This window comes from Callorhinus ursinus, unplaced genomic scaffold (genome assembly GCF_003265705.2).
Source record: "Callorhinus ursinus isolate GAN/ISIS: 27379988/994484 unplaced genomic scaffold, GSC_fseal_2.0 scaffold5, whole genome shotgun sequence".
In the NCBI taxonomy this organism is placed as follows: Eukaryota; Metazoa; Chordata; class Mammalia; order Carnivora; family Otariidae; genus Callorhinus; species Callorhinus ursinus.
Genome location: NW_027397067.1, coordinates 40,979,665 through 41,003,987, shown reverse-complemented (window position 1 = coordinate 41,003,987; position 24,323 = coordinate 40,979,665). Strand labels below are relative to the sequence as shown.

Sequence of the window (24,323 nt, the reverse complement as noted above, 5' to 3'; positions counted from 1 at the left end):
GGAACACAAGCAGGGGGAGTGGGAGAGGGAGAAGCAGGCTTCCCACTGAGCAGGGAGCCCGATGCGGGGCTCAATCCCAGGACCCTGAGATCTTGACCTGAGCCAAAGGCAGTCGCTTACCCAACTGAGCCACCAGAATGTGCAATTCTTAACAGAGAACACATTTTTGTAATATTAGTAAAATTTAGCCTCAGGTGGCTCAGTTTTTTTTCTTTAAAAGAGAGTAGCAACCTCCATTGTAGTAGAAATCACTTCTCCAATTGTTGGCAACATTTTCAGTGTTTGGTTTCTATTTTAACCTCTTGCTCAGTCAGCTGAGCTCAATTCACATCTTGTACTCACAAAGGTTCCCTAACCTGGCCGTTCCTTCAGCCTCAGGGGCCTCCTTCTCTCCTGGGTCCTTCCTGAGATCCTTGCCCTTAAGGGGCCAAAGAAGTGCCTGATCCACCCACTCAGGCCGTCTTCTCATGTCATTGGGGTTTTTTCATTTAAATGATTGAGTTTCGGTAGCAGATGCTGTGTATCTGATGTGATGCTCCCTCATTTGGAGTATGTAAAACTGGGAACACTTACCATGTGACCGTAACAGAAGTAAATATACCAGATGGGGCTTGGGTTTCACGGATCTGTTTTTATCCTGATTTACTGTTAGCTTACGTGCCCACCACAAGTTGAAGAAAGGTCCAAACCCTCTGTTTGTACTCCTCTGCTGTATCACTTGTAAAAACAAAGTTTAAAGTACTAGGTCATGAAATGATTCTGCGAGCCAGAACTTGTTCTAGTTATTCATGAAAATATGCAAGCAAATGCTTTTGGGGTGTTATGATTGTAAGTGTAACAAGATGGCGGAAACATACTCGATTAGTGGCTGGTACAAGCACTCCTCCCAGGGGGAGCTTGTCTTCAGTAGGAAACACCCTTCCTGCCTGGGGTAGAAGCTGGGTCTGCAGAGGCTGGAGTTTGGTTTGTCACACCACAGGGAGCTCCTGGGTGAATCTGGGGGCGGGGTGGGGGGAGGAGAAGAAAGGGAGAAAGAGACGAAGTGAGAGAGGCGATGTTGGGAGCTGTACCATGACTGGGGCCCCCTGAATCTCCAGAAAGTTAAAAAAAAAAATCACAAAACGTTTGGTGTGATTGCCTTTCTTGTGGAAACCTGAGGCGAGCTAGCACCTGTGTAGTCATGGAGAGCAGCAGCCCGGGGCTGCCCTGGAGGGACACGGCCAGCACGCACGCTCGGAGGGAGACTAAGGGATAGCCCAGGGAGCAGAAGCTGCAGCAATGCAGCATTGCAGCAGGCCTGAGTGCTCTCAAGTGAGCCGGGATGGTCAGTGAAGGGCACAGACGGAAAGAACAGATATAGGGAATCTCACGATTTGGAGGGCAGGCTTGAGGGAGAGAGTTCCAAGAAGGCAGCTTGTTTTCTCCAGGAGGGACATAGGAGCCAAATCCTTGCAGGAAAGAGAAAAATATGCTGATCGTCTGTTCCTAAATGGAACGCAGGCATTCCTGGAAACTGCATCATTAAGGGGACTGCTACAAAACAAAACCGATTTTCCCCCTAGGAAAATTATTATAACAGAATAGCATCTGGACCAAGGACTCAGCATTGCGTAAAACCATAAATACAACCGGCCACATGTCATCAAAGCAAAATAGGTATGCACTCAAATGATCACTTAAAACTGTACAATTATTCTTGAGTTCCATAAAACAGGCATAAATGTAATATACTCATAATTTTACAAGAGACTCCATCCAATATGCTATAAATGGTTGTAAAAGCTAGAGTAATAATTTTTTAAAAATATTTTATTTATTTATTTGACAGAGAGAGAGAGACAGTGAGAGAGGGAACACAAGCAGGGGGAGTGGGAGAGGGAGAAGCAGGCTTCCCACAGAGCAGGGAGCCCGATGCAGGGCTCCATCCCAGGACCCTGGGATCAGGACCTGAGCCGAAGGCAGACGCTTAAGAACTGAGCCACCCAGGCACCCCTAGAGTAATGAATTTAACATGAAATATGTTAGTTATAACAATTAGACAATTAGTAATATTTTCTTTGCCTTCTTAGCACTTAAATGTAGTTTTATGGGAGACGTATAACTCTTAAGGATTATCCAAGAAACTTTGAGTGAATGCTTTCTTTACTCTTGTAAAATGTGTCTGAATTAAGCAATGCTGCTGGAAGTCAGTCAGTTAATCAAAAGTTGCCTAAGGAACATGGCTGATGCTCACCACCTGTTATTCTTGCTGTTGTTGAGGGTGTTGATAATTCTGATACTGAATAGCATATTTACAAGAAAGAAGCAGAGAGGAAGATACAAGAGAAGTATCCTCTACTGTGTGATTGATCTGTAGATGATTACGTAGGTACTACCTCTTAGGAGGTAGAACATTCTGGAAGGTTATCAAGCAAAATTCATACTCTGGTGTAAATAATGTGGGCTTACTGGGAAGTAGTTGTTTAGGAGTATTTTATTAATCAGAATTTCGTTAGGCTGTTTATAATAGATACCTGTCTATAAGTAGGGGTTTATAGTTTCCAGTAATAAGAAGTAGAAGCAGCCCTGGGCTGATATAGCCGCTCGAGATAGTCATCAAGGACACAGTCTTTTGGAGCACCTGGCTAGCCCAGTCAGGAGAGCCCAAGACTCGTGATCTTGGTGGGGTTGTAAGTTTGAGTCCCACAGTGGGTGTAAAGATTACTTAAAAATCTTAAAAAAAAAAGAAAGAAAGAAAGAAAGGAAGGAAGGAAGGAAAGGAAAGGAAGGAAGGAAGAAAGAAAAAAGGACCAAGTCTTCCATACTGCCCTGCTCTGCATCCTCATGCCCAAACTCAAGATGGTTTTGCACCTCCAGGTGTCATGACCACATTTCAGGCAGGAAGAGGGGAAGGACCAAAAGCATGTACCACCCAAGTTTTTATAAGGAAATCAGTAGTCTTTTCAGAAGCCCCATCTAGTGGACTTCTGCTTATCTCTCAGTGACCACCATGAAACATGGCTAGCTACACAATGGAAGTTGAACACATTCCATCCATCCCAAATGAAACTAGTATTCTGTAGAAAAGAAGGGGAGAATGGATAGTCTATAAGCAGCTAGCGATGTTCTTCTGCAAGTTGACTTATTTTAGGGTAGTGATTCAGAGCTTTGTGGTGGCATACTCCATATTACAGGTGGTGTTCAAATGTCAAGGTCATTAACATTTTTTTCACCTAGATTGTCTGAGTTTAAACTGCCCTACTTCTTATAAATCCTGCCCACCTGTCCTCTCAAGGTTATTATCTATCATTTAAAAACACATAAATCTCAACTTTAGATGAAATGACTTGTCCAAGGACAAGTGGACTCAATATGAACATGAATTGTCTTCATCCAGCATTTCACATGTAGAAAGTTATCAACTGTGGATCTTGGAATCAGAGATAGAAGAGGCCCAAGAGATCACTGGGATAGCAAATAATGGGGCAGAAGACCAGGAACCATACCTGGTTTAACCAAGGTCTCATTACCAACAGAGAAAGGACTAAAGCCCAGCCCTTTTGGCTTCCAGTCCAGTATCCTTTCCACTCCTTTCTGAAATCTGCCTAGTAAATATGTGTCTAAACTTGGAGCTCGTTTCTTTTGCGGGGAAGGAGAGTCACAGAGGTTTCACTTGTTTTGCCACTATTTCAGATTCTTTCCTAAACTACTTCTTCTTTACAGGACCCCTCAGGACAAACCTGATGACAAGGTTTGTCACTTTATGGACTTAGACACATACATCATGGAATAAATTATATTTGCCAAAATGGTAGGACTGTATCACCAGGAGCCTGGTATGATCCAGTTTGTCTCTGACACTTGAGTTGATGCTGTGTGCAAGGCAATTTGCTTTGAGTATTCTCAGTATTTCAGTTCTTGAGGCTCACCATCTGGAGGCCAGAAAGACACGCTTCTTTGATGGCACGATTTTGTCTGGGAAGGTTTGGTGTGCACACCCAAGTGGCAGACAGTGAAAGGACCATGGAATCCACATGGTCCATCCTTTCCCCCAAGGCAGGTACCAAACCCCTGTGTCCCAGACTTAATTGCCATAAGGCATCTGTAGGAAGACCTGAATGACAAGGAACCACTATTATGTAGGCAGCTCTAAAATACCATAAAGTTCTTCCCTCTCTTAAGCTGAAATCCACTGTTTCTTAGCTTCCATTTATTGATCCTAGTTTGTACATCAGAGCTATATGGATGTTAACTCCATCCTCCATGGGACAAATATTTGTAGAAAGCCATCATGGTCCTGGTTTATCTTTTCCTCGGTTCCTTCTATTATTCTTCCTGGGGCATCTCTAGATCCTTTACCATCCTGATCACCACCCTCCAAAAAATCCAATTTATTAGGCTCCTTAAAACCAGGTACATTGAGAACTAGACACAATACCATAGATAAGATGTGAGGAGCAGATAATAGGGCCATTTCCTCCTTTATTTGGATACTCAACTAACGGGGCCATAAACTGCATTAACAACCTCATACTGTTGTTGTTCCATATTGAGCCTGTTGGCCAGTTGAAACTCTTACTCTTTTCCTGGAACATTATGTTGGGTCAGTTCTCCTCCTCTGGATTTTCCTGTCTACACGTGCCTTGGGTATACTACAGAAGCAATCGAATAAGTAAACATGTCACATTAATTTGTTTTGTGGTTGTCAAAGTAATAATTCAATCACAATGATGTACTACACTCATTGTGCACTTACCTAATCCAGGTAATTGACCAGGAGTATCTCCTTCAAGCCTTACAGTGACCCTCTTAAGACAGATATTACCCAGTTTTAGAGATGAGGAACAGGCTCATAGAGGTTGAAGCATCTGCTTACAATCACACACAAAAGAAATGGAGAATTCAGATCCAGATCCCTCAGAATTCAAAGCTTTTGCTCTGAGCTACAATTCCACTCTGCCTCTTTATCTAATCATGCAAAACACCAAACAAGCCATTAAATGAAGGCTCTTCCCAGATTTATAATAATTGAGAGCAGACAGACTTGGAGAAATGGGTTTGGGGTTCTGGTTTGGTTGATGTCTAAGATAAATATTCTGGGGCATAAAATCTCATAATCCTTTACCTTCTGAAGGGTAGAGAGAAAGTGATCTAGTGACTTACAGAGGTATCATTGAAAATGTCCATTTAATGAGTCTCTCTGGCAGCCGGCATTGCTGGGCTTATGATAGAGGCAGCTAAAAAGAATACTATGGAATGACACCCAAATATTTATTGAAATATTGGGAATCAAAATCCCATGCAAACATTAGGCTACAAATATTTCTGGTCAGAGCAGGCTTGAGGAAAATTGTTCAATAGTGACTGACATAAGGGGGAAAAGAGCTCTTTGATTGGTTTGTAAACTAATTTTTTTAATGCCCTGGTCGGCTAACAGCTGTTTTTCCTGCTGCGTCAGTTCTGCCCCGCAGCAACTCAGAACAAGAGTGGCTGCAAAAGAAAAGTGCCAATGTGAAAACATAATCAGAATAATGGCCAGCCCCCAGCAAGAAGACCTTGCCCAAATAGGACGAGGGCATTGGCTTTGGCTTTGTCTTCCAAGCTTGGTGTCTCCTCCACCTTCTAGGGAACAATCCTTTGAAACTGTATGTAACGATGACTTTGAGAGAGACTCCAGAAAATGAGAAACGTTCATTGTGTGGAACCAAATTTAGCTGGCTAAAACTAAAAACAAAATCTTGCTCTGGTTTCTGCCAAGGGGAAGGCGAAAAACAGGAATTAGATACAAGCAAGCAGTTAGTTTTTTCTTGTTTTGAAATTGTACTTTTTACTCTCAGAAATCCTTTCTTTGCTGTCGGTCAGTTCTGTGAAATGGCTGTCCCAGGACCTCTGCATATGAGGTTGTGCCCACCAAAGGACCTTTGCACATGTTGTCACCTCTATGTGGAAATCTTCACCCTCATTCCCACCCCATCATCCTGGCTGACTTCTGCTCATCTGTTATGTCTTGGCTGAAATGTTCTTTCCACAGGCCTTTCCAGACTACTCAAACTATCTTAGGTACTTTAGGTTTTATGTTCCTATACTCTGTAGATTTTCTTTTTAGTGTTTGTGACAAAATAATGGCCCCCTAAAGATGTCCACATCCTAGAACTTATAAATACCTTACATGGTAAAGGGAATTTGGAAGATATGATTAAGGATTTTGAGATGGGGATTATCTGGTGGGCGCAGTGTAGTTACAGGAATCCTTATAAATGAAAGAGAAAGGCAGGTATGTAAAGAAAATGTCCCATAGAATCCCCATTTGGGGAGATTTACAAAGGGGGCATTACATACTCTGGATAATGGTTTGATTTTTCTAAAGGATTTTAATATGTGTATTTCATTAAAATGAGGAGTGGAGGATCCCATAATCATTCAGTAATTAGCTTTTTTTTTTTTTTTTCCCCTTAGGCATGACCTGTTTTGTGACCTTCTCTCTAGGAGACAGATGAAAGTGTATTTCCATTTTTAGCATTCAGTTCCTAAACCTGAGCTGAAAACCTGAGAACTACATCTAGAGTAGCACAGGGTATTATCTGAGCTGCCCAACCCCCTGCTGGCACGATAGAAGTGAGGAGAGAAGTGAGGGGGCAGGGAGCATGGTAGTCTCTGGGCTCTGCAGGGCTGTGGGTCCGCGCTCCCGGAAGAAAATCCGGGAAGGGTTAGGGTGCGCTCTACTGCCATCTGCTGTCGCCCCTGGCTTCACGCACAGAGAGGTTTTCACGGTTTAAGACACAAAGAAATCCAGTGGAAAGTTACAGATTAAGACTGATCGCCTCCACTTTATATAATAAACATAGCTCTCAAAGTTCATTTGCTCCATGTCCTTAGCAGCAATTGGTATTTTAGGTTTTTTAACGTTAGCCATTTTGGTGGTTCCGGGGTGAGGGGTATCTCACTGATTTTATTTTGCATTCTCATGATGACTAAGGGGGAGCACTTTTTAAAAATATTAATTTTTATTAAATACGATAACGCATGCCCCTTTTGGCCTGTCCTGGGGTCAAATCTGCAACGTTGGTGCTGTTAGTGGCAAGTCTATCCAACTGAGATAACCAGCCACCCAAATTCACACTTGCCGTAGGTGCTTAATGATCCTTTGGAATTCCTTTTGAGAGATGCATACTGCAGTCTTTTGCCCATTTTACTACTGGGTTTGTCTGACTTTTCATTATTGATTTGATGAGTTCTTTATTCTGGTTGGAAGGGCTTTGTCAGATAACACGTTTCTAAATATTTTTTTTCCCTACTGTTTGCCTTTTCATTCCTACAATGGTATCTTTTGATGAACGGAGTTCATGTGAATCTCAAGTTTACATTTCCATTTAATGGAAATAGACATAAGTGTAAATTTAATGTAAATTGTAAAGTCCAACTTACTGATGTTTTCCTTTAAGGTTAGTGTTTTTTGGGTCTTAGGAAATCTTGGCCTACACCAAAGACATAAACATATTTTCCTGTGTTATCATCTAGAGGCTTTAGCGTTTTACCTTTCACCTTTAATTTATTTTTGGGTAAGTGTGACATAGGGATAAGGATTCTATTTTTTTTCTGTTGTGATATTCAGTTGACCATTGAAAAACCATGCTCTCCTCACTGTACTACATGTCACAGATCAAGTGACTGCAGATCTGTGGATCTGTTTCTAGACTTCATTCCCGTGGTCATTTGTTTATCCTGGGCAGATCCACGGCCATGGCCTTTTTTGTAATAATAATAATAATAGATGCAAAGTTATTTTTTTAAGCCCACAGACTGCTTTGTGTTGGGCAGTTTGTCACTGGTACTTCTGGCACTCCCAGCAATGTGACATTGTCTTACAGCCAGCCCCAGAGACTAATCTGGGTCTTTCTATCAGAATTAAATATTGATAAGACTTACTACTGCTACTTCTACTACAGTAACACTTGCATAGTACTAGCTATGTGCCAGGCATTCCTCAAAGCGCTGTATGCTCATTAACTCATTCAGTCTTCCCCAAACCTCTAAGCGGCAGGTACTATTACCCCCTTTTACAGAGGGGGAAATTTAGTCACAGAGAGGTAACTTGCTCTGTATCACTCAACTAGTAAGAGCCAGAAGTTGAATATGGTGAGTCTGGCTCTAGATTCTGTATTGTTAACCACTACCCTTTGCTGCCTGTCTTATAGGCAATGCATTTTTTTTTTCATGAACCATGATATGCAGCCAGGCAACAGAGAGCTGAAGCACCAGTCTCCTAGCCCATGAACCTACCAATTATTCCAGCGTGGTCTGACTGTGGAAGATCCCTTCTTGCCCCCTCTGTCCATTCACTCCCTCTTTGGGGTGCTAGTCAGCTGGTAGATTTCACTTGGTTAAACTTTATACACTGTGGCTTGATGTAAAAATCTTTAATGATGCAGCTCTTATTTTCCTTTTCAACCTCCTCTCCCACCAAAACCCCCAAATGTACTGTTCTGTGTTCTTTTATGTGATGGTCACCCAAAGAGACACAGGAGAGGCTCAGGAAAATGAAGCTTATTACACGCACAGGCCCTAGAAACAAGAGGCATGCCGCATCTGCAGGTCCCCATATCACATGGAGCCGCACGGGGAAGCACGGGTGTTGGTCAGGAGGCAGAACAGGAGCAAGGGGAGAGCTTAGGTCACAGCCTTTATCAGTTTCTGCATTCTGCAGGAAAGGCAAGGCAGGCCAAGGTAAACAGGATTGGCTAGCTTGAATAATTACAGGGGGCTCTAAGCTACAATGGGCTCTAAGGGGTGGTCCTTATTTGCCTGGTACCTGGTCCTGGGATGATTAAGGCAGAGGGATATTGCTTCCTGGGGTGCACTGGCCGGACAGAGGTATGGATCTGGATGGGTTAGTCTGCATGTCAAAAGCATGCTCCTGGCTACGCCTTTTGCTGAAATTCCAATCCCAGCAAAAATGTTTGTCTCTCTAGCCAGAAAAAAATTTTTTAAGATGTTAAAACATTACAGAAATTTTAAAAATATAAAGAATACATGTACTCCATATTCAAACTACCTATAGTGCCCAACTGCTATGTGCTTCATCTCAGAGTACAGACCGTTTCTTGCTTTGATTGCCCTCGTCTTGTTTATTTTTTCTAAGATTTTTCTTTATTTATTTGACAGAGAGAGAGACAGCAAGAGACGGAACACAAGCAGGGGGAGTGGGAGAGGGAGAAGCAGGCTTCCCGCAGAGCAGGGAGCCCGATGTGGGGCTCGATCCCAGGACCCTGGGACCATGACCTGAGCCGAAGGTGGACGTGTAATGACTGAGCCACCCAGGGACCCTGGCCTTGTCATGTTTAGATCAAATACCACTTTTCTCAGGTAGAAGTCCTAATGACCACAGATGCACAGTTAAGAGCTTTCCCATCACACCTTGGTGGCTGTAGCACTTGTCAGATCGCTGGAATTATTGGTTAATACATCGCTTCCTCTACCAATTCTAAGACCCTTCTGAGAGGCTGTGGAGTGGAAAGAGGTAGAAATATTGCTTGAATGACTAAATGCATGAGTAAATGAAACTCTCCCTTCCAAAGACAATATTCCACTCTCTCCCTTTTTTCCAATCTGTCCCACGAACCGTGTCTACAACGTGGTGTGATGACAGCCCCTTCTTGCCTCCTGTCACTGACGGCTGTGACATCTACCAGGGAGGGCCTCTTCCTGATGAGGCTGGGTGGCTGAAGTAGAAGTAAGGCTCAGAATTTTTGTTGGTCAGTTACTGAGATCAGTAATCTGGGTTTTAATAGTATGGAATTAATTTGTTATCAAGATAAAAAACATATTTGGAGGCAGATGTTTTAAACTAAAAATTATAAAAATTCTAGTGTCCATAGTTTACTCACTGCTATAAGTTTATCTTCATGAATTAACCCTTACAACAAATGGTAAACAAAGGGTATTATTTCCATTGTAGAGATGCAGACTAAAGCTCAAAGAGGTCAAATGACTTGTTTTAAGGTCCCAAAGCTAGTAAGTGACAGGGGCAAAATTCTAATTTGAATCCAGGGCTCCTGTTATTAAATCTGGAGCATTTTCCATTAAGCCACACAGCTCTTTGACTTACATTTATTTCCCCTCAGCTTTTGTCAATATTTGCAGACAAGAAAAAGGATACATATTTCGTATTTCATGCCAGCAAGCACTGAGTTAGTGGTCATTTTGAATGCTTCTCATTCTGGATAACCAGCAAAGCCTTCTCCAAAGGGGGTGTTAGGACAGCAGTGCCAGAGAAATAAGCAAATATAAACATCTTATAACACAGAGACTGATCTGCAGAATTATGTTAGGGGTCTATGCGTTTCTTTTTTTTTTGGAGGGGGTTGCCTGTGCATTTCTATGGGGGACACTAAACATAAAGCAGCTTATAAAGAACCTCTAGGTGAACCTAGAATTTGCTTCATTATGAAATGATGAGGAGACGTATCAAATGTTCTAGGTAATCAGTAAAATTGGGGGCATAAGACACCAAGTACAGTAAATTGGTGCTACAGAAACAGACGGAAGATTATGGATCTAATGGAAAATTAGGCACCTGATCATAGAATTTAAATTGTAGCAATGTGAACAAAGGAATCAACAGTGTATGAAAACCTGAACACATTTTTTATGTATCTAACCAAAATAAAAAGTAATATTGCATAAAACTAGTGTAGAATGATTTTTTTAAATGCCTTTTCTCTGTGTGAATTTATTAGGTGAGCCAACTGATCCTATTTTTTGAAATTGCCCTTTTCAAACATTCACACTAATATTAACTTCTCATGTGTGGAATGAGAATTGAATTTCTTTCATATGCTTCTGAGCAAGTGGTTTTAAAAATCCATACTATTAAAAAAAAAATCCATACTATTACATTTTTTCTCTTTGCAGCTTTTATAAAGGCATTCCTGTAGTTTGACCCTTCAGAAACTGTAGTTTCAAATACTTGACTTCTTAGCCCTACTTCTTTCTCCTCAGTCATCCTTAAGATTCAAAGAAATGTAAAAGATTCAACTTTGGCAAAGGCTGAGGACCCCAGCCACAATGGTGTTCTTCATTCCTAAATGTTATTTCATGAAATACACTTAACCAAACAGGAAACAGAGATAGATATCAAATGTTTTATTCCATATTTTCAATTCAGAAATATAAAAAATATTTACACAGCATTACCTTTAAGTACGTACACAGCGTTAACAGAAAAGGCAGTAAGAAATGACGGTTTGGGGTTAATGATCAATATACTCAAAATATTTTAAGATGCCTTTCAAGTACATGGTATATAATGAAAATCATATCATGGAAAATTATTAACTACATGGCTCAGAATTTACATTTTGGATCCTAATATTTTTCTCCTTATTTTAAAAAACATACAAGCCTACTTACTTATGAGGCCTGTTTGTTTTCAGTAAGTCACCTTGTCAATATAACATGATAAATTTACAGTTCATTATTTATGATCTTTAAACATAACTAAAGAGCAGAACTTTGGGAGTGCTCTTAAAATGTTGAGTAATTTAAAATGTATGAAAAACTATATTGGGGTAAATGTCATACATTATGGCTTTTTTTTTTTAATGTAAGTGATATTTAAGATATATACAAGCTTGATGGGAAGGACATATTGACCTAACAATATAGGTATACAAAGGAATGAATATAGACCATTTCATGAGATGCCTATTAATCCAATAGTAAATTAGTCCATTGCCAAACAGGCTGAGAAATTAAAATGAGGCAAGTCAAGCCAGCAGTATACAATTTCAAATTTCTAAGTACTTGAAAACATTTTCCAACATTTATTTACCATAACATATGTAAAAACTAGAAAGTACTAAACAGGAAACTAGGCTTGAACTTGGAATTAAATAATTTTGTCAATGTGAGAAAATGTAGGTAAATCCCAGTTTATAAAATAAATTATCTACAGAGACCAATGCTGGGGACTGTTTTATCATTAAAAAGTTCTGCTGACAGCAACACTTAGATTTCTTTTGCCCCATTGTCAGTGTATCTAATTTATGAGTTGGTGAATTAAATACCACCACAAATGGGAAAACAACATTTTTCATTATATCACATTATAAATTCACAAAGAAGTTATGTATCCACAAGTTATAAAAATAAATCTTTCTTTAGATTAGAAAACAAATAAAAATAGAAAAATTTGTATTAAAAGTTTTAAAAACTATGGCAAACTAACCCGAGAATTATGACTGTTTTTGCCACAACTATATTGTCTTTAGGTTATCTATTCAAAAAATTAAATCAAAAATCTTTGATCCACCAATGTTTTGGATGCCAAATTCTTCTGTCCTACTGTATTACGTATAAATCTAAAAATCTGGAAAAAATTAAAACAATTCAGAATGAAAAATGTAGAAAGAAAATTCAATATGCACATCAATTAAAAGATCTTAATTAAACTAGGCTAATTCTCTCAGCTATTTGCTTTCATTTGTCAGGCATCTGTATTCCACAGTGATACACAAAATTATTTCAAGAGTATTTATCATCTTTCATAATATCAAAGAAGTGCATATTCCTATTTACACTATATTTTGATGAATTAATAATATAAATCCTCTCATGTACATAGGAATACACTATCAAATATTTTGCAAGGCAACTTACCTCTAGCTCTAAAAGCTATGGAAACATCAAAAGAACTGTTAGGGATAGAATTTGTTTGTAATTTTAGATCTCTGTCAAAGACTGATAAATTATATACTACTAACTCATACACTTCCTTGACATAATGGGGGAATATTTGAGTGATATTAATCACAACATTTCCAGAACAAATTTGTCATTTTTTTTTAAAGATTTTATTTATTTATTTGTGAGAGAGAGAGCGAGCGCACAAGCAGGGGGAGTGGGAGAGGGAGAAGTAAGCTCCCTGCTGAGCGGGGAGCCTGATGCCGGACTCGATCCCAGGACCCTGGGATCATGACCTAACCCGAAGGCAGCTGCTTAACCAACTGAGCCACCCAGGCATCCCAAATTTGTCATTTTTTAAAATCTCCACTTCAGGCTCCATACCCATCCAGCAGTTGTTTTTTTATCCACACAGGTAGAAAATGTGTGACAGTTCTAATAAAGGGGCTTCTCTGTGGCTGAGTCCCGAGCTAGATCTTCCTGTTACATTAACATCTGGTACAGAGGTTGAAGGGAACTCTAATTACTGCTACTTTTTTTTTAATTTCAACTTTTTATTTAAGTTTTAGTTAGTTAACATATATGGTAAAATTGGTTTCAGGTTCTAATGACTGCTACTTCTGGCATCTAGGAGATCAGCAATTTAAATATCTTCTTACTGGATTCTTTTCACGTTTGCTCAAGCAACTTATGCCCTCCACAATACCCCAGTATTTCACTGACCCTGAAGGAGAGTGTAATTGGTTGAAATGTTTCTTCTTTTTCTGTGGGGATAATCATATTCTAAATCTTAACAAATTCCTAGTGAAAGCAGACATTGTTATTCTCTGCTATAAAATATCTACTTCCAAAGTATTTGTTTTATAAGAAATCCAGTAAAAATTTTTAAACTTACCTCCTGTTGTAGGTATGTAAGGAAGGCTGCTAGAACAAAATTTTGGCAAGCCAAATCCACAACACAGAAGAACAGCAGATCAAAAATAAGAAGAGTGGCTTCATTTCCATAATATAGAACACTGCTGAAAGAATACCCTTCGTCTGTTTTTTTAAAAAAAAAGCAATTTATAAGATATAAGTTAGAAACTTTAAAATAGAACTTCTGATAAATTTCAGTGATAAAATTTGGATATTTAAAAATAGCATAACAGAAACTACTACTTATAATACTTCATGGCTTTCAAAAAAATAAAGGGGATTAAAATTTGCTAATCTCAAAAGTTAGTCAAGGAACTCTGCTCATAAAAAGTAATTTTAACATTTGTACCAAGGGTTGGTAATTGCTAGTAGTGTAAGTATACAGTCAATACCTTTCAAATGCCAGGTAATGAATATCCCTTATTTGTTTATATAACTAAAGGCCAAAGAATCTTAGAAAGATTCTCTAAGATAAAGTTAAAAAACAAAACAAAACAAAACACATAGCCAGCAAGGACTGAATAGTGCATAGTGAGCTATAATTTGTTTCTTAGATAGTCCTCTAAGGTTTAGTTTCATATTTTGTTTTTGTTTCCCTTGCCTTAAGAGACATGTCTAGAAAAAATGTTGTTCTGTACAAATGTCTTTGCCTCTCTTCCCTTGACCCTCCTGCTTGACAAGAGCCACTTTTTTTAAGATGCAGTTCAAACTTTGCCATGTTGCCTCTTCTCGCTTGACTCTCTGGTTAAATTTTACACTCACTATTCTGTATCTAACCTGTGCCTACACAGACTTCCACCCCAGCATCACCCCACTCATATATACAAGATGCCCACTGGTCTGTGCTGTGTACCCCGGGATTGGCACAACACATGACACCCAACAATGCAAGAATAGGTGATATGCAGGCCACGACGTAGGTTACACCATTTCCATTCTTACCGATCCACATAAGAGATTATCAGCCACATTAAAAGTAACATATATACTACCTTTTTAATGATAAGAAACCAGGTTTAGGCACTATTCCTGTCACAGATATCGGCGATTTTTAACAATTTGGATAAAATGAAAAATTAAATGTTAAAGATTAATCAAAATGTTATTCTTCCTTAAGTGTTTTATTAGTTTTCCACTGACTGCACATTCGCATAAAATCTGAATTTTATGTTCACTCTCGCCCCTTTTATTTAACATAGTACTGGACATCCTAGCCACAGCAATCAGACAAGAGAAAGAAATAAAAGGTATCTAAATTGATAAGGAAGAAGTTAAATGGTCACTATTTGCAGATGACATGATACCACACATAGAAAACCCTAAAGACACCACCAAAAAACTACCAGATGTAATAAATGCATCCAGTAAAGTTGTAGGATACAAACTTAATACCCAGATATTAGTAGCATTTCTATACACTGATAACGAAGTAGCAGAAAGAGAAATTAGGAAAACAATTCCATTTACAATTGTACCCCAAATAATAAAATACCTAGGAATAAATAACCAAGGAAGTGAAAGACCTGTCCTCTGAAAACTATAAAACACTAATGAAAGAAAGTGAAGATGCCACACACAAATGGCAAGATATTTCATGCTCACGGATTGGAAGAATTAATGTTATTAAAATATTCATACTACCCAAAGTGATCTACAGATTTGATGTAATCCCTATCAAAACACTAACAGCATTTTTCACAGAACTGGAACAAATAATACTAAAATTTGTATGGCACCACAAACAGCCAAAGCAATCTTGAGAAAGAAAAAACAAAGCTGGAGGGATCACAGTTCCAGATTTTAATATATACTACAAAACTGCTATAACCAAAACAGTATGGTACTGGCACAAAAACAGACACATAGATCAACAGAACAGAATAGAGAATCTAGAAATAAACCTACACTTACATGGTCAATTAATCTATGACAAAGAAGGCAAGAATATACAATGAGGAAAAGACAATCTCTTCAATAAGTGGTGCTGGGAAAACTGGACAGCTACATGCAAAGAATGGAACTGGACCACTTTCTTACACCAAACACAAAAATAAACTCAAAATGTATCAAAGACCTAAATGTGAGACCTGAAATCATAAAACTCCTAGACAAACACAGTAATTTCTTTGATATCGGCCATAGCATCATTTTTTCTAGATATGACTCTTAAGGGAAACAAAAACAAAAATAAACTACTGGGACTATATCAAAATAAAAAGCTTTACACAGTGAAGGAAACCATCAACAAAACAAAAAGGCAACCTACTGAGTGGGAGAAGATATTTGCAAATGACATACCTGAAAAGGGGTTAATATCCAAAATGCATAAAGAACTTACACAACTCAACACCGAAAAACAAACAATCCCATTTAAAAATGGGCAGAGGACCTGAGAGACATTTTCCCCAAAAAGATATAATGATGGCCAACAGACACATGAAAAGATGCTCAACATCACTAATCATCAGGGAACTGCAAATCAAAACCACAATGAAAACCTTACACCTGTCTGAGTGGCTAAAATAAAAAAGACAAGAAATAACAAGTGTTTATGAGGATGTGGAGAAAAGGGAACCCTTGTGCATTGTTGATGGGAGTATAAATTGGTACAGCTACTGCGGAAAATAGTATGGAGGTTCCTCAAAAAATTAAAAATAGAAATACCATATGACGGAATAATTCCACTATTGGGCATTTACCCAAAGAAAACAGAAATACTAATTCAAAAAGATACATGCTCCCCTGCATTTATTACAGCATTATTTACAGTAGCCAAGATATCAAAGCAGCCCAAGTATCCATTCATAGATGAATGGATAAAGAAGAGCAATATATATATATTCTCTATCTCACACACACACACACACACACACACACACACACACACGATGGAATATTACTCAGCCATAAAAAGGGTGAGATCTTGCCATCTGCAATAACATGGATGGATCTTGAGGGTGTTATGCTAAGTGAAATAAGTCAGACAGAAAAAGACAAATACCATATGATTTCACTTACATGTGTAATAAAAAATCAAATGAATAAATAGACAAACAAAAAGCTGAATCAGACCTATAAATACAGAAAACTGATGGTTGGCAGAGGGGAGGGGGTGGGGGGGGAGGACAAATGGCTGAAGGGGAGTGTGAGATACAGGCTTCCAGTTATGGAATGAGTAAGTCACGGGAATAAAAGGTACAGCATAGGGAATGTAGTCAGTGGTATTGTAAAAGCATTTTATGATCAGATGGTAGCTATACTTGTGGTGAGCAGAGCATAACAGAGTTGTTGAATCACTATGTTGTATACCTGAAACTAATGTAACATCATCTGTCAATTATACTCAAATTAAAAATATCTGAATTTTATGTGTTTTACTATCTCTTCCATGTCTACCACTGATTTTGAAATTCAGTTTTTTTACTTTCTTGCAGAATAATTACCTTTTATATTTTTGTTTCCTGCTACATGACATAATAAAATGAAACACAGAAAACTATAATATCATGAAGTTAACTAAGTTCATTATGTTTCCTTTGTTTTTACATAAAATTATGTAATTAAAAGAAAATAACCATAAGTACTTTTTTTTTCAAATTTTGAAAATAGTAATCAAGTGCAGCAAAGGCATCTGAAGGATACCATTGTAAAAGATGCTTTTTTCCATTGGTTCCATGAATTCCATTCCAAGAATTCTTTCAAGAAGCAGTTTATCTTTTATAAAGTAGTCCATTTCCTTATGAACCTAATATAAAAAGATGAGTCATTTCAAAAATAGCAGTAAAATAAATGTTTCCCAATTAATGTAAAATCAGAAAGAGAGAAAATGAAAAATGAATAACAGATGAAGAAAATCTGTTCTTTAAAAAAGACTGATTTTACTGCAAGGGGCTTTATAACAAAATTTTCTTTAGAAATGTTAAATTTTTTATGAGGGAGAGAGAGAGAGAAAGCATGCACAAGCAGGGGGACTGGCAGGCAGAGGGAGAAGTAGACTCCCTGGCAAGGACCCCAATGCAGAACTCGATCCCAGGAACCCGGTATCATGAACTGAGCCGACTGAGCCACCCAGGCATCCCAAGAAATGTTTTATGTTTTAAATGTCTAGGGCTAGATATACTTAAAATTAATTTAAAACAAGCTTTTCAGGAATACAACCATAGCACAGCATATTTCTATAATAAATATAGTAATATTTTAGTAATTAGCTAACAAAATTCCAGTAGACATACTTGAGGGGAATCATTATGCTAATAGATACATAAAATGTATATGCTAATAGATACATAAAATGTCACTTTATTTTTATATAAATTGACTCTATCCTTAAGCCACAGTATTAATTTTGATAGGCAAAAAAAAAAAAGAAGGGCTCTAAGTCCACTACTTAGTTAACTAAAGAAATAATTGACATTACTGGTTAACTTTTTAAAAATTGTATTTTGCTTCTAGTTGAAATATAAATGCCGACATACATACATGATCGATGAAAGAGCCAAGAAATTTATTCATAGTATGATATGCTTTTATACTCTGCTCAAAAGTACTTGCTGATGAACTCAATAGTCTGGCAGGGCCATTTTTCTAATGTAAAAAAGAGGTAACAATAAATGCAACATGTCTTACGTTCTTGGTTTTTAAGTAACATGAAATATTGGCAAAATACCTGAATTGTACTTTATACAAACCCTTGTTAGTGTGTCATGAATTCTGTCATAGTGTTGTCTCATCTGGCTAGAAATTGCAATCTGAAAAGTTTGACCATCTGTGTTGGGTACCAAACCTCTCTGGCTACACAAATTTTCCTGAAAAGTTAAGAAAATTTAAATAAAGATCATGGAAATTTTGCCCATTTCAAAAAGAAAATATAACATTTTTCTTTTAGTTGGTATCACAAGATTCGGAAGCCAACTGAAATTTTAGTGAAACTATATCTGAGACAGAGATTCTGACATTATCCAAGGTTCCGACTCCCCTCTGGGTTTTACTAATTTCTATGGAGTCATATGCTGTTCAGTTCTCTATATTATCTCCTTTACCCGACTTTAAAAAAATCCATTCTAAATTCATTGTATATTGATATTCGTAGCTTTCTTTATGATTAATTTTATTGCTCTTTAATGCATGCCAGAAAGTCTAGTCTTAGATTAACTACTTTTATAATTATAGTCTTTTTTGTTTTCTAAAAACTTTTAGAACATTTCCTTAATTAAATGCAAAAAAAGGTAATGTGATACATGACCAAACAGTTAATGTCATGGACCAGATCTCCATTTCAGGTCTCCCTGATACAACCTGAATCCTGACAACCATAAACACGTAAAATTTTGCATTACCCCACCCCCTAGCTACTTCCCATCCATGCTTCAAGGTCAGCTCAAGTCCTCCCGCCTCCCTTCTTGTGCTTTATTTGCCTACTCCAGAGCTTAATATCTCTTTGTTTAAATTTAACCTGCAAACATAACACTTGGTTTTCTACAGACTGAAAGGAAGCCTACATGTAGTGAATTTCTCTATTAAAAAAATAATAAAAGCTTTCTTTTTTCCTGATTAAAAAAGCACATGCTATTGCAGAGAATTTATAAAATATGGAGAGGTACAAAAAAGAAAGAAAAGAAAAGAAAAATCACCTATGATCTCAACACCCAGAGATACAAGTATTTTAAGGTATTTTATTTCCAATCTTTTGTCCAGGCATATAGATACAGATGGCATAAAACTGGGATCACACTGATTTCTTTTTCACCTAACATTATATCCTAGCAATTCTATATGTCATTAACTATTCTATAAAACATGATTTTTATGTCTACCTAAGAATTTCACTGTGTATGAAAACCAACTGCTTTAATATTCTCTTTTTGCCCTTATAAATAACCCCTGTTATGAAGATCCCATATCTAATTAACTATTCACATTGCTAATTATTTCCTTGAGTTCAATTCACAGAATTAGTGAACTCTTAAAAAGCTCTTGGTATATATATTTCCAAATGCTTTCCAGAAGATTTGTAAAAATTTATCCTGAGACCAGTAGTTTTATGGGTGCCCATTTCACCATGTCCTTGGTACTATTAAGTATTAGCTTTTTAAAAAAAAAAAAACTTGGCTAATTTGAAGAGTGCAAAATTATTTTTTACATGTATTTATTATGAGCTATACATTGTTTACAGCTTCATTAGTCTCCCCTGTTTCTTATCTACATACTTAATAATTATTTTGTCTTTTTCCCATTGAGGTTTTAAGTGTCGGCTTAATGATTTGTATGGCTTTCAATACTGTTATCAGTATCTTTGTCATATTTGTTATGGGAATTTTAGTCAAATTCATGGTCTTTTACTTATATGATTGTTGGCTACATAAATGTTCTCCATTAATAAAGTAAAATCAATTAATATTCCCTTTATGATGCTTTCTATTCTTTATGCTTAAAAAGTCATCTCCCAGTCTCAAATATTCCTTTTTTACATTTAACTTTTCAAACCGGGTATAATTTCTAATAGTTAACCAACCAGTTCATGTATTAAATAAATCGTTTTTCACTGAGATGCCATTATCATATATTAAATTCTTACAAGTCACAGGTGTAGTCCTTTAGTCAATAAATCCTCTTGATTTTTCCTCTCAAGTATTTTATTTTTCTTTTTAAATTTTATTATGGAAGTTTTTTTTTTTTTTAAGATTTCATTTATTTATTTGACAGAGAGAGACACAGCAAGAGAGGGAACACAAGCAGGGGGAGTGGGAGAGGGAGAAGCAGGCTTCCTGCAGAACAAGGAGCCCGATGCGGGGCTCGATCCCAGGATCCTGGGATCATGACCTGAGCCGAAGGCAGACGCTTAATGAATGAGCCACCCAGGCGCCCGTATTATGGAAGTTTTCTAATGTACACAGTACAGGGAACAGTAAACCATCCATCACCCAATCCCAAATCTGTAAATACGTCTGTATGTATCTCTAACTAATAAGGTCTTAAAAAACAAAACAAAAACCCACCATGCCATTTTCACACCTAACAAAATTAATCATTCCTTAATATAATTTAATATTTAGTTCTTAAATTAAATCTCCCAGATTATTCCCAAGGATTTTTGTTTTTGTTTTTGTTTTTTTTTTTAAAGATTTTATTTATTTATTTGAGAGAGATAGAATGAGAGATAGAGAGCACAAGAGGGAAGAGGGTCAGAGGGAGAAGCAGACTCCCCGCCGAGCAGGGAGCCCGATGTGGGCCTTGATCCCGGGACTCCAGGATCATGACCTGAGCCGAAGGCAGTTGCTTAACCAACTGAGCCACCCAGGCGCCCCAAGGATTTTTGTTTTTAAATTTTTGGTTGATTCAGGATCCAAAGTCTACACATTGTACTTGATTGTTTTGTTTCTAAATCTCTCTTACTATCTAACAGTTCTTCCGACACCACCACCACCACCACCACCCACCCCTCCTCTACTTTACATGCCTTTGATTTGCTGGAGACACTGGGTCATCTGTCCTGTGAGACATCCTGCATTCTGGATACGGCTAATTGCTTCCTATGGCATTATGTCATTGATCCCTCTATCTCCTCTACTTCCTATAAATTGGTGGTTAGATCTAGAGATTTGATTACATCTAGGTTCCATTTTCTCAGGCAAGAATATTTCACAAGTGATGTTATGTACTTCCTACTGCATCATAACTGGAAGTGATTAATGTTGGTTTTCCTAATTTTTACTTGTAGTAAGACTGAGCCAGTGTGTTCAGATTATATCAACCTGATAACTCATTATAAAGCTCCCTGTCAACCTTCACTTAATTATTTTGGCATCCACTGATGATTGTACCTATATGCACTAATCCATTAGTCACTATAAAATGGTGATTTACTAAGTTAGAATTCCTTTTATTTTCTTTTGTAAGAAAGAACTTCCCCTCATGAATTATTTGGTTACTCTGAAATACAGTTCATATAGGAACTGTGGGATAAAATTTGATTCTTTCCCTTTGTCAACGTTCAGGGTAATGGGTTGGTATTCTAACTTTCAAAAGTAATCAATGAGGAACTTTTACAAATATTATTACAAATCCTAAATTAAGAAAAGAGAACCCATCTCTCAATTAAGAACTAAAAGATGTTAAATTCATTCATACCGCTTCTCTTTTAAGGTTCATATTCATTTCTTCCATATTTGTATCTGCATGCCCATGCACTGATCTACCATGAATGTAATATCCAAAGCATTTGTGGGATAAGAGAAACACTGATATCTACAAGAAGATAAAAAAGAAGCAATTAGCAACTCATATAGAAAACAATGAAAATTAAGTTTTTCTTAAAATTGCTTCCTTTCTCTCAACATAAAGAGGGTTGAATTCTTGGAAAATATATAAATAGGACAAAAGGATCGTGTTATTTTTAAAAAGACAGAAAAGAGATTGAAGATATTTTCTAAGAAAGGAAGAAACAGGATTGATATATGAAAATTTTTCAGGAACTCTGCTGAGTGAATTATTTGGTGGATAAGGAATTCATAATTAAGAAATTGCAAATGGAGAAGAAGAAACTAAGGCAGTAAACATTAACTTGTAGCTCATTATAACTATCTCTGGAATTAACAATCAGTGGGAAATTGGACTAAAAAATTCAATCACACCAAATCACTTTCAAAGCCTCTCTTAATGTACTCATGACCTTTAAAAAGGGAAAAATAACAGTTGCAAGATAAAGTCAGAAAGTACTTACATTGCTCATACAGCATAAATCCACAAACTGTCGAATTTTATCTTCTATAAATCTTTCATAAAAGACAGCAAAGAACATGATCTGAAACATTAAACCAAGTTCATGCTTATTAGCTTTTAAATTTTAATTTTCTTTTATAGCCACAATGTAGTATCTTAAGAAAAAAGAAAGTCCACCCAAGAACACAGTGGCCTCTAAATGGTTCCTATGGGATAAAATCCTACTTATCATTTCTGATTCCTCTGTCAAAGAAATAAGGTTTTGGAATTGTGTTAAGATTTATTGAAGGAGCCTATTTTGAATTTCAAAAACTTTTCTGTATCATTAAAACACAACAGGAGAAATGTGGGGGAAGAGAGGGGCTTTAAAAAATTTAGCATAAACCAATGTATTGACGGCCAGACATACGTCTGGTTCTGCAATCCTGCCCATCTCCTAAATTCCAAAGCCATTAGAAAACTTGCTGCTTTTCAAATTAATCTTCCCTGACAAGAGTAGCACATAAAAAGCGTATATCAAATATTCTATTTCAACTGCAGGTAATATATTAAATATTCAAATGGAATGGTTTTAAGTGCTTTCTTAGCTTTTATAATACTGGAAAGGGAAATTATTTTATAAATCAAAAGAGGAAAGTTTACATCTTAGACCTACTTAGATATATTTCAAAGAAAGATAACATTTCCTAACCATCCAGTTGAAAGGTGTCCCCCATTCATAACTCCCTCCCACCTCTCCTCCATTTACTCCCTATCTCATCTCCCTATTGATGCCCTTCACAGCACTTGCCACAATCTGTAGTTTGTTCTTGTTAAGCATATCCCTGAGCCCAGCACAGTGCCTAGAACACAAAATGGACTCAGATATGTGAATGAATAAATAAATGAATCTAGAGCAACTGATTACTGAACACACTTCCCTAACATTCTGTATACGTCTTGTTTTAAATCCCTTTAAAGGAACTTACAAAGTTTAAAAACTAAAGGATACCACTTAAAAGTTGAAGAAGCTGGGTTTAGGGAAATAAAAGGAGTAAATAAAGACTAACTATGAGAATCAAGACGACTTCTTTTAAATTTTATCTATTTATTTATTTATTTAGTTAGTTAGTTAGTTAGTTATACGAGAGAGAGAGCGCGCGCACGCACGCGTGCATGCACAACATACTACCAGAATGATAGCAGGGTGAGAAACAAAGAATGAGGTACAATGGGGGTGCCCGAGATGACTAGTTTCTGCCCCAACAATCCTTTCCCCTTTCTCCTTAGGGACAGACCCCTCCTTGGAGTGGGCACACGGCTGCCTGGCTGAAAGACACCAGTGCGGTGAGGTGTGGCATGTGCCTGAGTTCTGGCCAAGGAAATGCTGAACAGCACTTCTGAACTGTTCTCCCCGACTCCCTCCTTCAACTCCACCAGCCATCATGGACCACAAGGTGACCTGAGAGATGGGCGTCCTGAGTGGCGGAGCTTCTGAGTCCTGGCGGCAACATGCAGCCACCCTGCGCTGCACAGCTCCACTCTCCTTTCACATGGGAGGTAACGGTCATTTTAACTTCAGCCACTGCTATTTTGGGTTTTTTTGTTGTACTCAACCAAATATGAAAAACTTCAGATGCATTCCTTTAAATTCTCTACATCCAGATGAATCCAATATACTCAGAAAAACGTATACTGGTCTATCTTTAAAATGAATTATTTTCTATTATATTGATGATAAACATCAAACCCCATACTCTTTTGATCCTATCTCATTTCAAATTCTAATTTGTTTGGCTTTCTTTTCTGATTATTAAGCTATCCCTCACTGGATCTACCCTGTAGTTTCAAGTTTAAACAAGTCTCACCAATTTAAAATAAACATAAATTTTAAAAGTCTATTCTCAGGTTACAGAATGCCACCTGGAACCAATTCTGTAGGAATTTTTGGATTTAAATCCCAAACCATGTTTAAAAATAGGCCACGTTTAATTTGGCAGATATTTGTTTGCCAGGTTAGAGGTAGTTTAACCCGATCTTTCTAGAGATCC

At 37.5% G+C, this 24,323-nt stretch overlaps 1 protein-coding gene and 1 long non-coding RNA gene across 4 annotated transcripts in view; one reads left to right on the top strand and one right to left on the bottom strand.

The window, feature by feature from the left end:
* The window catches only part of LOC112823228 (uncharacterized), a 51,702-nt gene that overhangs the window by 3,299 nt on the left and 24,080 nt on the right, over positions 1-24,323 (top strand). For both annotated transcript variants that reach the window (XR_003207966.2, XR_012378261.1), the window contains exon 2: positions 23,563-23,832. This is a non-coding gene — a long non-coding RNA (uncharacterized lncRNA). The remainder of the gene's footprint in view (positions 1-23,562; positions 23,833-24,323) is intronic.
* The window catches only part of TMEM67 (transmembrane protein 67), a 50,212-nt gene continuing 36,995 nt past the window's right edge, over positions 11,107-24,323 (bottom strand). The window contains exons 22-28 of one of the 2 annotated variants that reach the window (XM_025870833.1): positions 22,295-22,375; positions 21,703-21,819; positions 18,264-18,380; positions 18,055-18,159; positions 17,218-17,320; positions 13,556-13,698; positions 11,107-12,346 (exon numbers count right to left, since the gene is read on the bottom strand). In XM_025870833.1, the coding sequence (XP_025726618.1) occupies positions 12,266-12,346; positions 13,556-13,698; positions 17,218-17,320; positions 18,055-18,159; positions 18,264-18,380; positions 21,703-21,819; positions 22,295-22,375 (747 nt within the window). In that variant the 3' untranslated portion in view covers positions 11,107-12,265. Of the gene's footprint in view, positions 13,425-13,555; positions 13,699-17,217; positions 17,321-18,054; positions 18,160-18,263; positions 18,381-21,702; positions 21,820-22,294; positions 22,376-24,323 lie in introns of both variants that reach the window. The other variant, XM_073892965.1, reaches the window with a different exon arrangement.